Source organism: Suricata suricatta, chromosome 8 (assembly GCF_006229205.1).
Source record: "Suricata suricatta isolate VVHF042 chromosome 8, meerkat_22Aug2017_6uvM2_HiC, whole genome shotgun sequence".
In the NCBI taxonomy this organism is placed as follows: Eukaryota; Metazoa; Chordata; class Mammalia; order Carnivora; family Herpestidae; genus Suricata; species Suricata suricatta.
In genome coordinates, this window is record NC_043707.1 from 132,877,698 (window position 1) to 132,896,944 (window position 19,247).

A 19,247-nucleotide genomic window follows, 5' to 3' on the forward strand; every position below is an offset into this window, starting at 1 on the left:
ATGACATGATACTCTATATGGAAAACCCAAAAGACTCCATGAAAAAACTGCTAGAACTGATTCATGAATTCAGCAAAGTAGCAGGATATAAAATCAATGCACAGAAATAGGTTGCATTTCTTCACCAATAGTGAAGCAGCAGAAAGAGAAATCAAGGAACTGATCCCATTCACAATTGCAACAAAAAACAAAAATACCTAGGAATAAACCTAACCAAAGCGTTGAAAAACCTTTACACTCAAAACTATAGAAAGCTTATGAAAGAAACGGAAGACACCAAAAAAATGGAAAAACATTCCATGCTCATGGATTGGAAGAACAGTATTGTTAAAATGTCAACACTACCCAAAGCAAGTTACATCTTCAAAGCAATCCCTATCAAAATAACAACAGCATTCTTCACAGAGCTAGAACAAACAATCCTAAAATTTGTGTGGAACCAGAAAAGACCCCAAATAGCTAAAGCAATCCTGAAAATGAAAGCCAAAGCTGGCAGTATCACAATCCCGGACTTCAAGCTGCATTACAAAGCTGTCATCATCAAGACAGTATGGTACCGGCACAAAAATAAGCACACGGATCAATGGAACAGACTAGAGAACCCAGAAATGGACCCACAAATGTATGCCTGACTAATCTCTGACAAAGCAGGAACGAATATCCAATGGAATAGACAGTCTCTTCAGCAAGTGGGGCTGGGAAAACTGGACAACGACATGCAGAAAAACGAACCTGGACCACTTTCTTACACCACATACACACAAATACACTCAAAACGATGAAAGACCTAAACGTGAGACAGGAAGCCATCAAAATCCTTGAGAAGACAGCAGGTCAACCTCTTTGACCTCAGCTGTAGCAACTTCTTATTCAACATGTCTCCAGAGGCAAGGGAAACAAAAGCAAAAATGAACTACTGGGACCTCATCAAGATAAGAAGTTTATCCATGGTGAATGAAACAATCAGCAAAATGAAAAGGCAACTAATGCAATGGGAGAAGGTATTTGCAAGTGACATATGAGATTAAGGGTTAGTATCCAAAATCTATAGAGAACTTATCAAACTTGACACCCAAAAAACAAATAATCCAGTGAAGAAATGGGCAAAAGACATGAATAGACACTTCTCCAAAGAAGACATCCAGATGGTGAACTGACACATGAAAAAATGCTCAACATCATTCATCATCAGGAAAATACAAATCAAAACCACAATGAGATACCACCTCCCACCCATCAGAATGGCTCACATTAACAACTCAGACAATGACAGAAGCTGGCAAGGATGCAGAGAAAGAGGGTCTCTTGCACACTGCTGGTAGGAATAGGAACTGGTGCAGCCACTCTGGGAAACAGTACGAAGGTTCCTCAAAAAACTAAAAATAGAACTACCCTATGACCCAGTAATTACACTACTAGGTATTTATCCAAAGGACACAGGGGTGCTGTTTCAAAGGGGCACATGCACACCAATGTTTATAGCAGCGCTATCAATAACAGCCAAAGTATGGAAAGAGCCCAGAAGTCTACCGACGGATGAATGGATAAAGATGTGGTATATATATATATATATATATATAGAATAGAGTATTACTTGGCAATGAAAAAGAATGAAATCTTGCCATTTGCAACAACTAGATATGGAACTAGAGTATATTATGCTAAGCGAAATTAGAGAAAGACAAATGTCATATGACTTCACTCATATGTGGACTTTAAGATACAAAACAGATAAACATAAGGGAAGGAAAGCAAAAATAATATAAAAACAGGGAGGGGACAAAACATAAGAGAATCTTAAATACAGAGAACAAGCAGGTAGCTGGAGGGGTTGTGGGTGGAGGGATGGGTTAAATGAGCAAGGGGCATTAAGGAGGGGGTGTTATTTTTTTTTTCCTCCATAATATTTTATTGTCAAATTGTTTTCCATACAACACCCAGTGCTCTTCCCCTTAAGTGCCCAAGGAGGGGGTGTTATATGTAAGGGATGAATCACTACTTTCTGCTCCTGAAATCATTACTATACTATACCCTACTTGGATATAAATTTTAAATAAGTAAATAAATATATTATTTTTTTAAAAAAAGAAAAATTCAGAAAAGAGAACATTCTATAAGAAACTGGCTTGGAATCTTTAAAAACTTCAATGTCAATAAAGACCAAACAAAGAAAAGTAGGACTACCCTATATTAAAGTGGATGAAATACGTTTGCCAAATAAAATGCATGACTGCTGATTGGATCCTAGATCAGGGCAAAGGGAGTTATGCTATGAAGGGTATTTTAAAAGACTATTTTTCAGGGCCACCTGGCTAGCTCAGTCAGTAGAACATGTAACTCTTGATTTTAGGGTCCTGAGTTTGAACATGTTGGGTGTAGAGATTACTTAAAAAAAATAACTATCAGGGTCACCTGGTGGAGTATCGACTTTGGCTCAGGTCCTGCACGATCTCACACGTGAGTCCGAGGCCTCATCGGGCTCTCTGCTGTCAACAGAGCCGCTTTGGATCCTGTCCCCTCTCTCTGCACCTCCCCAATTCTCTCAAAATAAATAAACGTTTAAAAAAAACAATCAGAATTTTTAAATTTTTAAATTTAATATTTAACCAATATTAAATTTCTTCAGTGGGTAATGTTAGTATATTTACTTAGAAAAATGTCCTTGTCTCTTTTTTTTAATGTTTATTCACTTTTGAGAGAGAGAGCTTGCGCGCACGAGCAAGCATGCTCGGGGGAGGGGCAGAGAAAGAGGAAGTCACAGATCTGATGGGGGCTCCAGGCTCCCAGCCTTAAGCACAGAACCCTGAGACCATGACCTGAGCCGAAGTTGGATGCTTAACCAACTGAGCCACCCAGGTGCCCCAAAACCAAGTTTTTAGGCCTAAACTATCTTTAGGTGACTTCAATTCACATTTAAATGGCTCAGAGAAAAGGTATGGACATGCGCATGCATGGAGACAAAGCAGGACACAGCAAAACCCTGGTGTGTGGTTAATCCCAGTGAAAGATGACAGAGTGTTCTTTGTACTACTTGTAAGTTTTCTGTAGGTCTAAACTGTCGTAAAGGAAGAGAAACAGTGGGTCTGTGCTCAGCAGCCTGGGGCTGTGCACTTTGAACCACTCCGCAGGGTTAACACTCCGTTCCCCACGTCCACACCTTTTCTTTCCTTCTTTCCTTTCTTAGTCACGAGCGACTTCTGCTCAATTCTAAACTGGCTTCCTCTGTGCACACAACATGGCTAGGGGACCTCCACCCAAGCAGTATATAAGCCACTGGTGATTTTAGCTGCAGAACCAACCCCTCCCCTCGCCTCCCCCCTCGTAAATCTTGTGGGGACACAGGACACGAGCAGGTAAGGGTTCTGGGAGAAGCAGGGCGGAGCGCACTGGGCCCCTGCCCACCTGGCTGCCTCAGCCCCTGAAGTCACCCCTTAACCGCCCCCCACAACCCCTAGGAACACAGCCTGAAAATCCCTCTACCAGACACAGTGAACTCTAATCAGGGCCAAAAGGAAACTAAGGAGGGCACAGCACTGACTGCAAAGAAATAAAAAAAACCGTCAGATAATGCATGTTTTAAAAAGTCAATGTAGATATTATTTTGCATCATATATTCTTACAATAATGTTCTCAATGGAGACCTAGTCATAAAGTATAAAAGCTGACATTATGCTTTTAAATGCATCAAAGTAGCAATGATCAGGGTCTTTAGCTTCCAAAGCATTTATTTGATGAAAGAAATTAAACAGAACGGGACATCTGAGAGGCTCAGTCGGTTAAGCATCTGACCCTTGGTTTCGGCTCAGTCATGGTCTCACAGTTGGTGAGACTGGGCGCCGCACTGGCTGCTCGGAGCTTGCCTGGGATTCTCTCTCTGCCCCTGGCCCCTCAATCCCCTATGCACATGTTTTCTCGCATGTGAGCGATAATAAACTTAAAAATAAATAAATAAACTTGAAATACAAATAATAAAACTTATTATAAATAAATAAACTTTAAAAAAAAAAAGAATTGAACAGGAAACAAAGCAATGGAATGGCATCCCACATGCACAGATCCAATTTAATACTGTTCAGAGGACAATGGGGCCCAAAGTGATCTACAGATTCAACATAATCTCTATCAAATTCCCAAGTGATTTTTTTTCCAGAAGAGAAAAATTTTCCCTGAAATTGATAGAATTTCAAGGAAATCCAAAGGGCCAAAATGATCTTTAAAATGAACAAAGTTGAGGGGCGCCTGAGTGGCTCAGTTGCTTGGGAGGCTGACTTCGGCTCAGGTCATGATCTCACGGTTCATGAGTTTGAGCCCCGCTTAGGGCTCTGTGCTGATGGCCCAGTGCCTGGAGCCTGCTTCAGCTTCTGTGCCTCCCTTGCTCTCTGCCCCTCCCCTGCTCTGTCTCTCTTCCTCTCTCAAAAATGAATAAACTTGTAAAAAAAAAAAAAAAAAAAGAACAAAGTTTCCTGATTGCAAAACTTGCTACATTATTCAAAACAGTGTGATACTAACATAAAGACAAACACCTAGAGAATGAATGGAAGAGAGCCAAGACATAAACCCTCAAATACAGAGTCACGTAATTTTTGACAAGCGTGCTAAATAAGACCGTCCCAGCGAACGGGGTTGGGAAAAACTGGTTCTCCACAAACAAAAGAATGGAGTTGGACCCCACCGTGCACTATGCAGACATGAACTCAAGACGGATCAATGACCTCGGGGTCGGAGCCCGAAGTATAAAACCCGCAGAAGAAGACACAGGTGAAAGACTTCACGATGTGGATTTGGCAGTGATTTCTGGGATACAACATCGAAGTTACAGGAAACAATAGTTAAGGAAGGTGGACGACATCAAAATGTAAAAACTTCCATACATCACAGAACACAATTACCAGAGTGAAAGGGCAGTATACAGAACGGGAGAAAGATAGATACAAATCATGTATCTCATAAGGGGCTAATACCCAGACCACATAAAAGACTCCTGAAACTCAACAAACGAAGAAACAAACAACCCGATTCACAACTGGGCAACTGATGAACGGCCATCTCCCCAAAGACGACATCCAGATGGCCAACAAGCATATGAGAAGAAGCTCAACATCACTCACTCATCATGAGAGAAACATGAATCAAAATCACAGGGAGATACCACCTCACACCCATTATGATGACTACTATCAAAAAAGCAGAAAATACCAAGTGTGCGTGAGGGTGCAGGGAAATCAAGAATCCTTGTAGAACTGTGAAAGGTGAAAGGTTCCAGGGCTGCTCTGAATCCAGTTACCTGAGAATCCTGTGGTGGGCTTGGTATCCTCGCCTGAGCCATACATACCATGTGCCCACTGTGCACCCCTCTGCACATCCATGGTGCCTTGTGTGTGACCCAGAGCCAGCAATTCCAAGGGGTGTGGACATTCTGGAAATTTCCATTTGTGATTTCTCCACCCTCTCTTAGGACTTGTGTAGAGGGCTTATTGTGTAAAGGTGCTTATTGTGTAGAGGTGGCTAAGAGGTGCTTGTTGGTTTGTTTCTGGTTTGAGTCTGCTTCGTTTTGCCTGCACTGCAAATAGTGTTGGGACATCCTTGGCAGGAGCCGTGGGACATAAGCCTGCACCAGGGGTAGGTGCAGGTTCCCTGTCTGTCTCATGTGCTACGTACACACACACACACACACACACACACACACACACACACACACACACACACACACTCTTTGTCTGTCTCTCTCTCTCTCTCTCTCTCTCTCTCTCTCTCTCTCTCTCTCTCGGTGACCTTTACTGATGGCTTGCTTTCCTGTTATGGCCTTATTTGTAATTAAAAAGCCAGGTCACTGAAAAACGAAACAAACAAACAAACAAAAAACAACTTTGAGGCAGTTCCTCAAAGAATTAAAAACTAGAATGACTAAAAGATCCAACAATTCCACCCCTGAGCATATACCGCGAAGAGCTGAGAGCAGGGACTCAAAGGGGCATCTGCACACGCGTGTTCAGAGCAGCACTCTGCACGACCGGCAGAAGGCAGAAGCGGCCCAGGTGTCCATCAACGAATGAGTGGACAAGTCAAATGTGGCACATACACATGATGGCATATCAGTCAGTCTTGAAAAGGAAGGACACTCTAACACAGCTCCATGAGCCTTCAGGGCATTCTGCTAAGTGAAATGAGCCAGTCACAAAACCGCAATACTGCATGATTCCACTCATCTGAGGGGCCTGGAGTAGCCAAATCCATAGAGAAAGTAGTTCAGTGGCTGCCACGGGGAAAAGGGAGGTGTGTGATGGGTACAGAGTTTCTTTCTGCAGACAAGAAGAGTTCTGGAGACTGGCTTCCCTATAAAATAAATGCTCTTAACAAGTGAACTTAAAAATGGTTCAGGTGGCAAATTTCATGTTATGTGTCAGAGGCCCCATAGAATAATCTCTGAGTCTTTGTGTTACCTTTCTCAGAGGGTATGTGTATTTTATCACATTAAAAAAATTTTTTTTCAATACATTTTTTTTAATCTTATAAGGGGCACCTGGGTGGCTCAGTCAGTTGAGTGTCCGTCTTTGGCTTAGGTCATCATCTCACAGTTCGTGAGTTCCAGCCCCATGCTGGGTATAGAGATAACTTCAAAAAAAAAGGAGGGGGGGCCTGGGTGGCTCAGTAGGTTAAGCATCTGACTTCAGCTCAGGTCATGATCTCATGGCATGTGAGTCTGAGCCCCACGTCAGGCTCTGTGCTGACAGCTTGGAGCCTGCTTTGGATTCTGGGTCTTCCTCTCTCTCTGCCCTCTCCCTACCACCTCCCCACTCTCTCTCAAAAATGAAAACGCTCTCTCTCTCCCAAACATAAGTAAATTTAAAAAAATTTTTAATGAAAACACATTAAAAACTATTAGAAAAAAATTTAAAAACATCTGATGAGAACAGAAAGAAAAAAGTCATCCTGTGGTGGTTGAGGCTACATTTGTTGATTTTTCTTAATAAGGACGTGAGGGTCACTGGGTTGGGCAAGGAAGGCCAGATGATTTACTAAAACAACACCAAGTGAGACAAGAGTATACACCGTCTGTAAACAATGTTAGCATCTAAATGCAGACAGACTATTCAGAGTTGCAGGCAATCACAAGCTCAGCGCTACCCATTGGATTTATGACCTCAGACCAGAGCAAGTGCACAATGGCCAAGACTGTCAACACGCCTGTAATTCATTCCATCAAAACATTCGGTCACACTTACTTGGTCACCGCAGTTTTAAGAACTTTGTCTGAGTCAGAAACATAAGTGCCCATTTCATAAAGGGCAGTATTTCTATTTACTTTGTATATCTTTCAAATTTATAGGATAAATCACTGCAGGGGAAAGAAGGCTACTTTTTGTCTAAATGCAGTCTCTGACTTTACCTCATGTTGATGTGGAAGGAATTATTCTTATTGACTTCAAACCCTCCAGACCAAATACAATTGGGAACGTCCATCAATCTGACACACAAGAGCTGATCATAGTCATTCCGAGGCCAATGGAACACCACGCTGGAACCAGGAAGGGTGGAAATGTAACCTTCAGGATTGGCCGTTCCCTAAAATATACAGAATCACTGGCTTCAGTCAACCAATCAAGACAGCAAATGTTTACTGAGTCACCGCCTACTCTGAGCCTTGCCCTCTACCATGAGCTACTTAGGGTACCAAAGGCCCAAAATGGTTATTCACATCACGAATCTTAACAGTGTTGATGGGGAGAGAAGTCGTGGTATTATAACCCACTGTTCTAGTAAATAAACATGAGTCACTCTTCAAAAGTAAACTACTTACCTGTCCTCTGGCAAATTCCCTCTGTGCAAACGCAAGCTTGTGGGATGATTTATTATCTAACAGGTACCGGGGCGCAAAGATGACCATGCAGGTGTCAATATATCGACCTCGGCCTTTCTTGACATCAATACCTACAAATAATAAGAACCACTTCCATGAATTCATCAGACAGAAGAAAATTCATGGTCTGACAAAAAAAACAATAGTCTTCATAATTACTCAGTTTCTCTGAAAACATAATTATTTCACCCAGAGACTCTATGAAGCCTTCCAAGAACGGACTGAAAACAAGGACACTCAAAGTATTCTTCTTTATGCCCACGTAGGTCTTGAAAAGTCTCAGTGGTGATCCCAATATCCTCATGATTCCTAGTCTCTCCCTGTGGTCCACCATCACAGCACCCACTAAGGCACGAAGGTGTTCTGCCGCAGATCCCTGGGGTCTCCATTTAAGAAGTGGACCACTAAGATAGTTTATCTAATACGCTTCTGTTTACATCAGAACATAAATTTCCTCCTTGAGAACTTGCCCCTTTTACGTGATATCACAGAAATTTCAGATTATTTAACTGGACCCTGCAAGGCCTTGAATGCAGCAACTCTTCCTAGTACTTTCTTTTAGCCCGCTGCCCAAGAACCAGCTGGAACATAAAGTTAAGTATCATAGGATACATTCATTCACAAGCTCAATGATTCCAGCACCTACCATATACTGAAAAAAATAGAACAGCAAACAAAATACATACCACAGAAACAAAATCATGATCAATCAGATGGAAATCTCAAAACACTGGATCCCAAAGGAAGAAGGCAGGGAAACAGCACTGAATTATCTTAAAATCTTTGATGACAATTTTAGGGGCGCCTGGGTGGCTCATTCAGTTAAATGTCTGACTTTAGCTCATGTCATGATCTCACGGTTTGTGGGTTCGAGCCCCATGTCGGGCTCTGTGCTGACAGCTCAGAGCCTGGAGCTGCTTGCGATTCTGTGTCTCCCTTCCTCTCTGCCCCTCCCCTGCTCGCCCTCTCTCTCTCAAAAATAAATAAAGACAACCACACTGAGATACCACCTCACACCAGTCAGAGTGGCTAAAATGAACAAATCAAGAGTCTACAGATGCTGGCGAGGGTGTGGAGAGATGGGCACCCTCCTACAGTGGGAATGTAAACTGGTGCAGCCGCTCTGGAAAACAGTGTGGAGGTTCCATAGAACTCCCTTATGACCCAGCAATAGCACTGCTAGGGATGTACCCAAGGGAGACAGAAGTGCTGATGCATAGGAGCACATGTACCCCAATGTTCATAGCAGCAATGTCAACAATAGCCAAAACATGGAAAGAGCCTAAATGTCCATCACCTGACGAATGGATCAAGAAGATGTGGTATATATTCACGATGGAGTACTACATGGCAATGAGAGGGAATGACATATGGCCATTTGTAGGAAAGTGGATGGACCTCGAGGGTGTCATGCTAAGCGAAATAAGCCAGGCGGAGAAGGACAGATACCATATGCTTGCACTCACAGGTCTAACAGGAGAACAGGAGAGACCTAATGGCGGACCAGGGGGAGGGGAAGGGGGAAAGAGAGTTGGGGAGAGAGAGGGACCCAAACCTGAGAGACTATTGAATGCTGAGAACGAACTGAGGGTTGAAGTGGAAGGGGGAGGGGGGAAAAGAGGTGGTGGTGATGGAGGAGGGCACTTATGGGGAAGAGCACTGGGTGTTGTATGGAAACCAATTTGACAATAAACTATTTAAAAATAAATAAAGACATTAAAAAAAAACTCTGATGATAATTTTAAAAACTACAAACTTTACTGGGATAAATTATTCACCCATTCAGACAATAAATAGAGCAACTGTATTCAGGGCACTAGGCTTATACAGCGATAAACATACTTATAGTTAGAAATAATAAAAAATAATAATACTTACTAAAATATTTTTAAGGTAGGCACCATGCCCATGTGGGGCCCAACACAGTGCTTGAACTCGCGATCCTAAGATCAAGACCTGAACTGAGATCAAGTCGGATGCTTAACCAGCTGACCGAGCCATCCAGGCACCTGCTTACTGAATTCTTAGCGTACGCTACACCTCTACCGAAGGCTCTACAGTTAATTCTCGTAACACCTCCTGAGTTAGTATTTTCACTTTCCACTTTCTAGATGAGGGAACTAAGGCATACGGGAAGCTAGGCAACTGCCTGAGGTCAGCCAGCCCGTCGGCGGCACAGCTGGGTCCAAGCCCAGGCACGCTGCCTCAGGAGCCCTGTGTTAGCCTGAGGAGGCACCCAAGGGCCGTGCTCAGCAGTTCACAAGCGTCAAGAACCATAAAAAAGGAAGAGATCTTAGGACAGGACAACTCGGGTCCCTGAATGTCCCACCACAACCCCAAATAGACATATTCCAGTCTGCTAACCCCATAATCCACCGGTACCGGCTTGAAAAATCGGTGTTGCTTGAACCCAAGGCTTCAAAATACCTAAAAGGCTGAGCAAATCACAAAAACAAAGAGAGTCTGAAATTCCATATCCAAGAAATGCTAAGTAATCCTCCAACAGGGAGATATACCCTATCGTGTTTCTGTGTAACATACAGGATAGCGCTGTCAAAAATCAATATTCACAGCCAGCTGATCTCAACCACTACGCAGTCTGCTGACAACAAATATATTCTTCTTCTTTTTTCTTTTTTTAAAGCAGGCTTCCCGCCGAGCATGAAACCCAGCACGGGCCTGAACTCTGTGAGATCAAGATCTGAGCTGATTTCAAGAGTCAGAGACTCAACGGACTAAACCACTCAGGTGCCTCAGGACATATTTAATTTGAATTATGAAAACAGTCTACTGTATCGATACTCAATTTCTAGAAAAAAGCAGGTCTTTTTTTGTTCCTTTTTCATCATAGATTGCCTTGGCAAACCCCCAATAAATACCTGAAAAGATAAAAATGAACAAAATCCTTCTTTCTGGAGGTACCTGTAAGGCCAACTGGCAAGGTCCTCCCGGCTTCTTTATCTTGGGACTTTGCTCTTAAACCTTCCTGACGGGGAGCTAGCTAGCTATCCAGTTCTTCAAAAATACTCAAGTGAGAGATTCCACAAATTCCCTTGATAATACATGCCAAGACCTCATGGCCCTAGGAATTCTAAAGTCCTGTTTCAGCCTATCCCTTCTATTCCTTCCTCTGGGGTAACAACAAAATTTCTATCACAGTGTTGTTCCAAAAAACATACGCAATGACTTTTAATGAGTGCTCCTCTCGTAAAAGTTTCTATGTGCGCTCATGGCGTGCTTCTGACTGGAGACCCGCGTCTCCGCAGAAACTCTGTGGTCCCCGAGTGCCGGCCACTTCGGAAGGGCACGAGCTCCAATCCTCCCTCAGCCTCCCTCCTGGCATCTTCTAGCCAACCCCTGGTATCTGACTTTAGGAACTGGGTCAAGGTCAGGCTATCCCAGTGGACAGCCAAACACAGCACGAAGCAGCCTTTGCCTCTTCCAGAGAGAAGCAAACAGATGCGAAGACAAAGGACAGAGCACGGTGCCCAGCAAACGAATAAACAAACCAACACATAATATAAAAACAAGAAGAAGAAAGGAAAAAAAGAAAGAAGGAAGGAAAGAGAGGGAAGAAAGAAGGGAAGAGAGAAGAGGGAAGGGAGGAGGAAGGGAAGGGAAAGAGAAATGGAAAGAGAAGGGGAGGGGAGTGGAGGGGGAAGGGAAGGATCCCCAGCTGGAGGATCACAGAAAGTTTACTTCTTCTACTAAAAATACCAACCTTAAAGAAGACAGCTCTCATGTCTAAGGAGAATGCATACAAATTCATGTTCCAAAAAGAGGAAAAGGAAGCTGGACTTGGAAGAGACTCTTGCAATGTGCCCTCAAACACTTAAAATATACCTTTGACCCTCCATGGGATTCAGGGTAAACAGCTTCATGACACCTCCTCAGTCCTTCCTTCTATACCGTGACCTTGGTATCTGCACTGTCCAATTACACCTGCCATTGGTCATGAATGGCTGTTTAAATCCATTAAAATTAAGTACAACGAACGGTTCCATTTCTTGGTCACACTCACCACGCTTCTCAGTAATGTTCTCTCACGTGCTGGGCAGCCACGTGTGGCTAGCACCGGAGTGCTGGGCAGAGCAAAATGGAGCACCGCCGTCATCACGGAGAGTGCAATGGACAGCACGGTTCTAGATGGTTTTCCAACAGCCAACACTCAACAGTGCTTTCTGAGATCTTTAGAAATTACGTACTAAAGGAAGGGTACACTGCTAACATTTTAAACCCGAGACATATTTAAATCAAACTTAACTCTTCAGAAAATCTTTTGAGTTGAGTGTTCCTGATGGCCAGGAGGCAGGCAGGCGCAGTGTCCCCTGCTTCCCTCACCACTCTCCACCCCTGAAAGCTAAGCTTGTTTACGGCTTCTAATTACTATAACCGCTAAGTGCATTTTATTACATTTTCTGCTTCAAATTCGTATGCCCCGGTGATAATCCTACTTCTGACCCAGACTTGCCCTCTGCATCTGGGCAAGTCACTTAACCTCTCTGCTTCAGTTTCAAGAACAATGCTGCTTACCCTCTGAGAGTTTGCAAGTTTTAATGAATGCGTGGGAAATGGTTGGAGGATGAAAAGCATTCTAAGTGTTCCTATTATTCCCATGAAAAACAAGGATTCAAGCCAAACTGATACTTTCCTAACACAGGTGAGTCTGAAACTAAACAGAGCCCCAGACCTCAAAAGGGCAGTGTTTGCGTGGCTCCTGAGATCCCCAGGAGAACAGATCGGCGTTGATGTCAATCTAGCATTCAGAGAACAGACGCCTGACCCAAGGCCAACGGAGAAAATCAGCGCTTGCAGCCAGGCCAAAGTGTCCGGCCGCGTATTCGTCCAAGCCCGAGGCCGCCGGCCCGCGGTTCTGACTCTCCCGCTGCTCCCTGTGTTCACCCACCAATGTTGTAGATCAGCCCTGGGCGGTTTCCTTGCTGGATGACTTTCAAAGCTCGGACGCCACTGCCGCCATCCAGGGAGAAGCCCTGGCACCAGCCCGGCATGCCTTCGGGGTGGATCCCCCTTCCGACGCGCATCGTGCAGCTGTGGGGCAGAAAGCAGAGAAACGTGCGTTCAGCCACCAGGAAAGTCTCATCCCCCTGTTCCAAGCAGGGAGCGCTGCTGTAGCCGTCACCCGAGGCCAGAGCCCCAACACTGGCTCTTCCTCCCTCTCGGGGGTTCCCAAACACAGCAGGCCAGTCAAGCAGGGCGCAAAACTCTATCTTCGAGGCAGCTACGGCACCGCGATGTGGGAAATGTACTGGCGTCTATATCTAGACACACTAGGAGAAAAGACAATGATTCTATGAGCAGAAATCACAAGGAAAATGCTCCAATACCTTATTCCTCTGAAAAACAAGAATTCCAGGCAAACGAACACTCTCCTATCTCGGGTGTTTCAAGGGTTCGTCAAACAGCTTGAAGGCACGAGAAAAGTGTGTACGTGGCCCTGCCCGCACAGAAGCACAAAAGATGTAGCTAACGGTACGTTCTTTCTCAGGCCTGGTGCTACTGCAGCGGCAAAGCATCCTTAAGTGGCCCAGTGTCTTGTCACGGATCCTGGAAACTTAATTCCTGAACGTGCGTTCCGGGACTACCGCTAATGGGCCACATAACCTTGGGCGAGTAACTCTCTCCGAGCCTCAGTTCCCTCATCTTAAAGTAAAACAGTATTTTTTCTGCCCTGTCTAATCCATTGGGCTACTGAGAGGATCGAATGTGGTGGTCAACGTGGAAACGCTTTGGGAACGGCTGAGTTCCCTGGATAAGTCAGACTGTGTCACAAACGTCCAGTCCTGGATCTGACACTGCCAGAATCCTCTCAGGAAAGGCCTGCCACACAGCCTGCTGACTGTGCCGAGTGGCTGTCTGTACCTCCCACCGTGTCCAGCACCCCGGTCGGTGCCCCCGACTCCAGGACCAGCCGAGCCTGCAGCCCTTCCTGGGAGACATGTCTGCGCCTGCTGGTGCGTGGCGTGCCCCGAGCCTCCCGAGGAAGGCTGCTGTCCTCCTCCGTGACAGCAAATGGCACTGTAGCGCCATCGGCTGCGCTCAGGTCTCTTCGGAGGAAGGCTCTAAATGAGAAGCCTCCCATAAAGGGCAGAATGTCAAAACCAAGAACAAAAGGGAATTCGTGCTCCCGCCGCGTGTTCAGAGGCCAGGGCACCTAACTCTCACAACCGGTGCTCTTCCCGGCCTCTAAATGTGCAATGAGGGCCCTGAAATTGCACTGTTTATGTCAAGGGGAAAAGAGATGGACTCTAAAACCTCACACAAAACGACCTGGACTGAGTCACTGGGGCGATGTTTTACCAAGGGGCCAGCCCGTGTCCCCTCTGATGCCAGCCCCCGCTGCCTGCGAGGAGGGCTCCGCGCAGGAGAAAACCGGGCCGAGGACCGTGGGCGCTCTCTTCATTGGCAGGGTTATGAATAGAACTGCTTCAATACATGTAAAATAAAACTAGCTTTCATTATAAACCCACCAAATGGTTTATTTTCAATATCAAATGACACAGAAATTAGATCCCCAAAAATCCTATTAGGTCATGGTCCTACTCCCCCGCCAAGTCAGGATTGTTATCTACGGTATATTTCTACTTACATGGACACACGAGGGCCTTTGCTAATTTCTTCCCTCGCCTAGGAGCTTACTTCCCCTTTCCATAAATTACTGTACTCACAGGTTGGGCTGCTCTTTGTCCGCGTAGCAGAATAAGAGAGGGCTCAGGCTCCGGGCCAGCTCGTGCTCCTCGAACTGGCCCGCGGTGTCTGTCTTTGCATTGTCCTGTCTGAAGATCAGCGGCAACCCTTTAGGAGGGAGGGGAGAGAGTACATCAACCCCACCCGGTCTGTGCAAGACAGATGTGCGTGGTAAAGGGGAAGAGATCCGTCACGGGGGAGAAGAGTGAAAACTGAATTTATTTCGTGGGCTCAGTCTGTTGTCTGACAGGACGGGTTTGACCGTGATGAAGCACTTATGGAAGCAGGAGAATTTCATCAGCTTAGGCTGCTGAAGTCATCTATTTGCATTGGCTCCACTCGGTTAGCTGAGCAAATAAATCTGAATTCCCATGACCGACGCCGAAGGCCCCGCTGAGCAGCCGCTGGACGTACCTGTTTTGTTAATCAGCCAATAGGGAGCAGAAATGAAGATCTTCAAGGATCCTTCCGCTCGACACACGATGCGGATGGTGAGGTTCAGCTGCCGCCGGTTGATGTCGTAGAGCCGCATTCTTACCATGTAGTTCTGGGTTCCCGGGGGAATGAGCAATTCTTTACAGAGTGGAAAGTTCTCCAGTGATACCCCTGAAGAAGATACAAGCTACTGTCTTCCCGGGTTCTCACCTTCGTTTGTCCAAATAGCCCAACGCCCAACAAAACTGGATGCTTTTTGGAAAAATCAGGAACTACACTTGTAACTGGCAAAAATGTCATTAGAATGGCCATTTCCCCTGCGCTGGGGCGAGATGAACACGAAGCAGACCAGACGGCCTGGAAGGTACATGAGCGTCTGAACTGAACCATCAGAAGGATGGAAATACCAAAACCCTGCCAATAACAGCGATGACTATTGTGGGCTTCCTCCTCATCAGGCGCTGAGCGGGGCACTGCAAACGCACTACAGGCAAGTCCAGGGTAAGAGCTGAGGTTTCTCCAGCCACACTGGCTGGCTTCCAGTCCCCAGTCTGTCCTCACCAGCTGTGAGACGTGGGGAAAGCTCGTCCGCCAAACGGGCAGAATACCAGTAGACCCGCTGCGGGGCTGCTATTAAAAGAGACAACCCAGGTGCAGCACAACCGGGAAGGTAAGAGTGCTGGCTGTGTGCACGGCGGTGGGGGTGGGGAGTGGGGGGACGCTCCACTTTCCACAGAGGCCAGGAAACACTGTGGGAGAGGTTGCCTCAGTTCAAGGACTGTGAGGTTCTGAGACAGGGACAGTAAGATGGAATGAGGGGACACAGTGAGACCGCTCAGGAAACTGTCCAAACACAAACATCTATGTCATTATCCTTCCAACGTGTCTAAAACAACCTTAAAGAAACATATATCCTGAGGCACCTGGGGGGCTCAGTCAGTTTGATCTCCGACTCTCGGTTTCAGCTCAGACCATGATCTCACAGTCTGTGGGGCTGAGCCCCACGCCAGGCTCTGCACTGTCTCCCTCTCTCTCTGCCGCTCCTCTGCTCATGTGTGCACTCTCTCTGTCTCTCTCTCAAAATAAATAAACTTTAAAAAAAACCACACGATTCCTTTAAGTGCTGTAAATACAATGACTCTTGACATTGACTTCATCTATCCCTAGAGCTGAGAATCACCAAGTGCGTGAAACACCCCAGACCTCAATTGCTTCGTCGGTAAACAAGCCGGGTACCTAGTGCTCTAAGGATTATGCAAGACGGCGGGTGTGAAAGCCCTTGATGTGGCGCTCGGAGTAGAGCATAGGCCAAACGTCTCCCCCTCTCCTGAAAGGAGGAGAGGCGTAGGATTTTGCACATTTTATAGCCAGGAAAAAGCATGGTTTGAAAAGATAAAATGGCTCCCTGTTGAAATCACATCATAGGGGCGCCTGGGTGGCTCAGTCGGTTAAGCCTCTGACTTCGCTTCAGGTCATGATCTCACAGTTCGTGGGTTCGAGCCCCGCATCAGGCTCTGTGCTAACAGCTAGCTCAGAGCCTGGAGCCTGCTTCCAGTTCTGTGTCTCCTTCTCTCTCTGCCCCTCCCCCTCTCATGCTCTGTCTCTCTCTGTATCAAAAATAAATAAAACATTAAAAAAAAATTGAAATCACATCATGTAATCAATCCAAGTAAAAAGGCTCTGTTGAGTGCTTCCTCTGTAAACCTTTTGATCTGTTCAGGTTTTTTTCTTTTGATACTTTTCTAAGAAGCTTTTTTATTTCCACTGCATAAATCCTTTGAGTAGGCTTATTGAGACAGCATTTGTGTGACACTTTCTCTAAAATGTTTACCAAATGATCACGAAACACAGGCATTTCCATGGCATCACCACAGACGATCAGACGATCGTCTGATGAAGCCCTTACCCAGCTCGATGTTCTGGGAGGTGTCGGCGGTGTGGAGGGCCACCTCCTTCCCAGGCTTCAGGGTCCCGTTAATTGGCATTCCTTTCACATAAAAGTCAAGTTCACAAGGTAACAAATTGCAGATGACCACGGTTGGCAGGAGGTATATGGTATGCCCGGGTTGTCTGAAGATCTGCTTTGCACTGTCAGAAAATATGTTTGAGGGCATATAATCTGGGTAATTCTCCTTCTTTATGGCCACGCAAAACCTATGAAGACAGAGCAGTGGAAAAACCATCAGCGTGAATAAAGAACTTTAATTTTTCTTCCTTAGTGGAACGTGAGAAAACTTAACACAGAACCGGTATTTACAATTTTCGATCTCAAACACATTTACTGAAGTATAATTAAATCACAGTAAGGTGTGTAATTTTAAATGTTGTTTGGTGAGTTTTGACCTCGTTAACCGTGACCCAACACCAGTTATAGAATCTTCCTCTCACTCCAGAAAGTTCCCTCCTATCCCTTTCCAGGCAACATCCTCTCCTAATAAAGAAGCAACTACTGTCTGATACTTACCACCCATTTGTTGGTTGAGCCTTTTCTTGAATTGCACGTAAATGGAATGATACAGGAGAGGCTACTCCGTGTGTTTGGCTTTTTTGTGTGTACAGTGAGGTTGCTACAAGGTGCAGCCACACTGCTGTATGCATCAGTATCCGATCCACATGCCAATATATGAATACACCATTTTTTTATCTATTCATCATTCTGTTGACAGCTGACTGGGTCACATCTCCAGATCAATTTAGTGAGAACGGAAATCCTAACAACATTTTGTCTTCCAATCCATGAACTTTGTTATCTTTCTACTTAGTTACTGGGTTTTCTTCAACATCTCTTGGCAACGTTTTGTCACTTCTAGCATAGAAGGCTGGCAGGTAATTCCTTAGATTGATTCCTGGGTAATTAATGTTTTCTGGTGCTACTGTTAAGTGGTGTCTTTTTTAAAATCACATTTCCAACTGTTCAGGGCTAGAATATAAGAATCGATTGATTCCTAGAGGTTGATCTTAAATCTTGAAATCTTGATAAATGTATTAGGCCTCATAATCTTCCTAAGGAGTCCACATTTCTCTCCATACATGATTGTGTCATTTGCATATAACAAGTTTTAGTTCTTTTCAGACCTTTAAGCGTTTTCAATTTCTTACATACTTATTTGTCCCTATTGCAATGGCTAGGACTGCTGCTGCAATGTCAAATGAAATCCCTGCTTCTCGATCTCAAGGAAAAAAAGTCAAGTATGATGGAAGCTGCAGGTTTATGACAAATGCCCTTAAGCAGACGATAAAAATTCCCTTTGGTTCCCAGTTTGCTGAACGTTATCATGAATGGGTGTTGTATTATATCACATGTTTTTTGTTTGTTTGGCATTTAAGGAGATCATCTGATGGGTTTTTCTCTTTTAGTCTTTTAGGTTAATGCAGTAAATTACATATTTCAATTTTCAAAAAGTCTTACATTCCTGGAATAAACTTCACTTGCTGAATTTCTATTTGGTAATACTTTGTTAGGAATTTTTGCATCTCGTGTGGGAATATTGGATTGTAGTTCTTTTTTTTTTTTTTTAAATAACATCTATGTCAGTTTTGGTATCAGGTATATTCTGGCCTCATAAAATGAATGAGGAACTGTTCCCTCCTCCCCTGCTTTCTGAAACTGGTATTATTTCTTCTTAAAATGTCTGGTAGAATTCACGAGTGGAGCCACATGGGCCTAGAGTCTTCATTATGGGAAAGCTTTTAATTGAAAATTAAGTTTCCTTAGAACTACCCTATGACCCAGCAGTTGCACTACTAGGTATTTTTCCAAGGGATACAGGTGTGCTGTTTCAAAGGGGCACATGCACCCCAATGTTTATAGGAGCATTATCAATAATAGCCAAAGTATGGAGAGTCCAAATGTCTATTGACAGATGAATGGATAAAGAAGATGTTAAGCTTAACATATATATATAATATATACACAGAAACATATTATACACACACACACACACACACACACACACACACACACACACACACACTGGAGTATTACTCAGCAATAAAAAAATGAAATCTTGCTATTTGCAACTATGTGGATGGGGCTAGAGGGTATTATGCTAAGCGAAATTAGTCAGAGAAAGACAAGTGTCATATGACTTCACTCACATGAGGACTTTAAGATACAAAACAGATGAACATAAGCGAAGGGAAGCAAAACTAGCGAGGGGGACAAAAGAGAAGAGACTCAAATATAGAGAACAAACAGAGGGTTGCTGGGGGGATCATGGGAGGGGGGATGGGCTAAATGGGTGAGGGG

General features: G+C 44.6%; 1 protein-coding gene across 1 annotated transcript in view; it reads right to left on the reverse strand.

Annotated features, from left to right (window-relative positions):
• The window catches only part of VPS13D (vacuolar protein sorting 13 homolog D), a 256,120-nt gene that overhangs the window by 127,125 nt on the left and 109,748 nt on the right, over nucleotides 1-19,247 (reverse strand). Inside the window, exons 46-51 of the mRNA XM_029945909.1 lie at nucleotides 16,905-17,152; nucleotides 14,978-15,169; nucleotides 14,545-14,671; nucleotides 12,765-12,907; nucleotides 7,799-7,929; nucleotides 7,388-7,563 (exon numbers count right to left, since the gene is read on the reverse strand). Of these exons, the coding sequence (XP_029801769.1) occupies nucleotides 7,388-7,563; nucleotides 7,799-7,929; nucleotides 12,765-12,907; nucleotides 14,545-14,671; nucleotides 14,978-15,169; nucleotides 16,905-17,152 (1,017 nt within the window). The remainder of the gene's footprint in view (nucleotides 1-7,387; nucleotides 7,564-7,798; nucleotides 7,930-12,764; nucleotides 12,908-14,544; nucleotides 14,672-14,977; nucleotides 15,170-16,904; nucleotides 17,153-19,247) is intronic.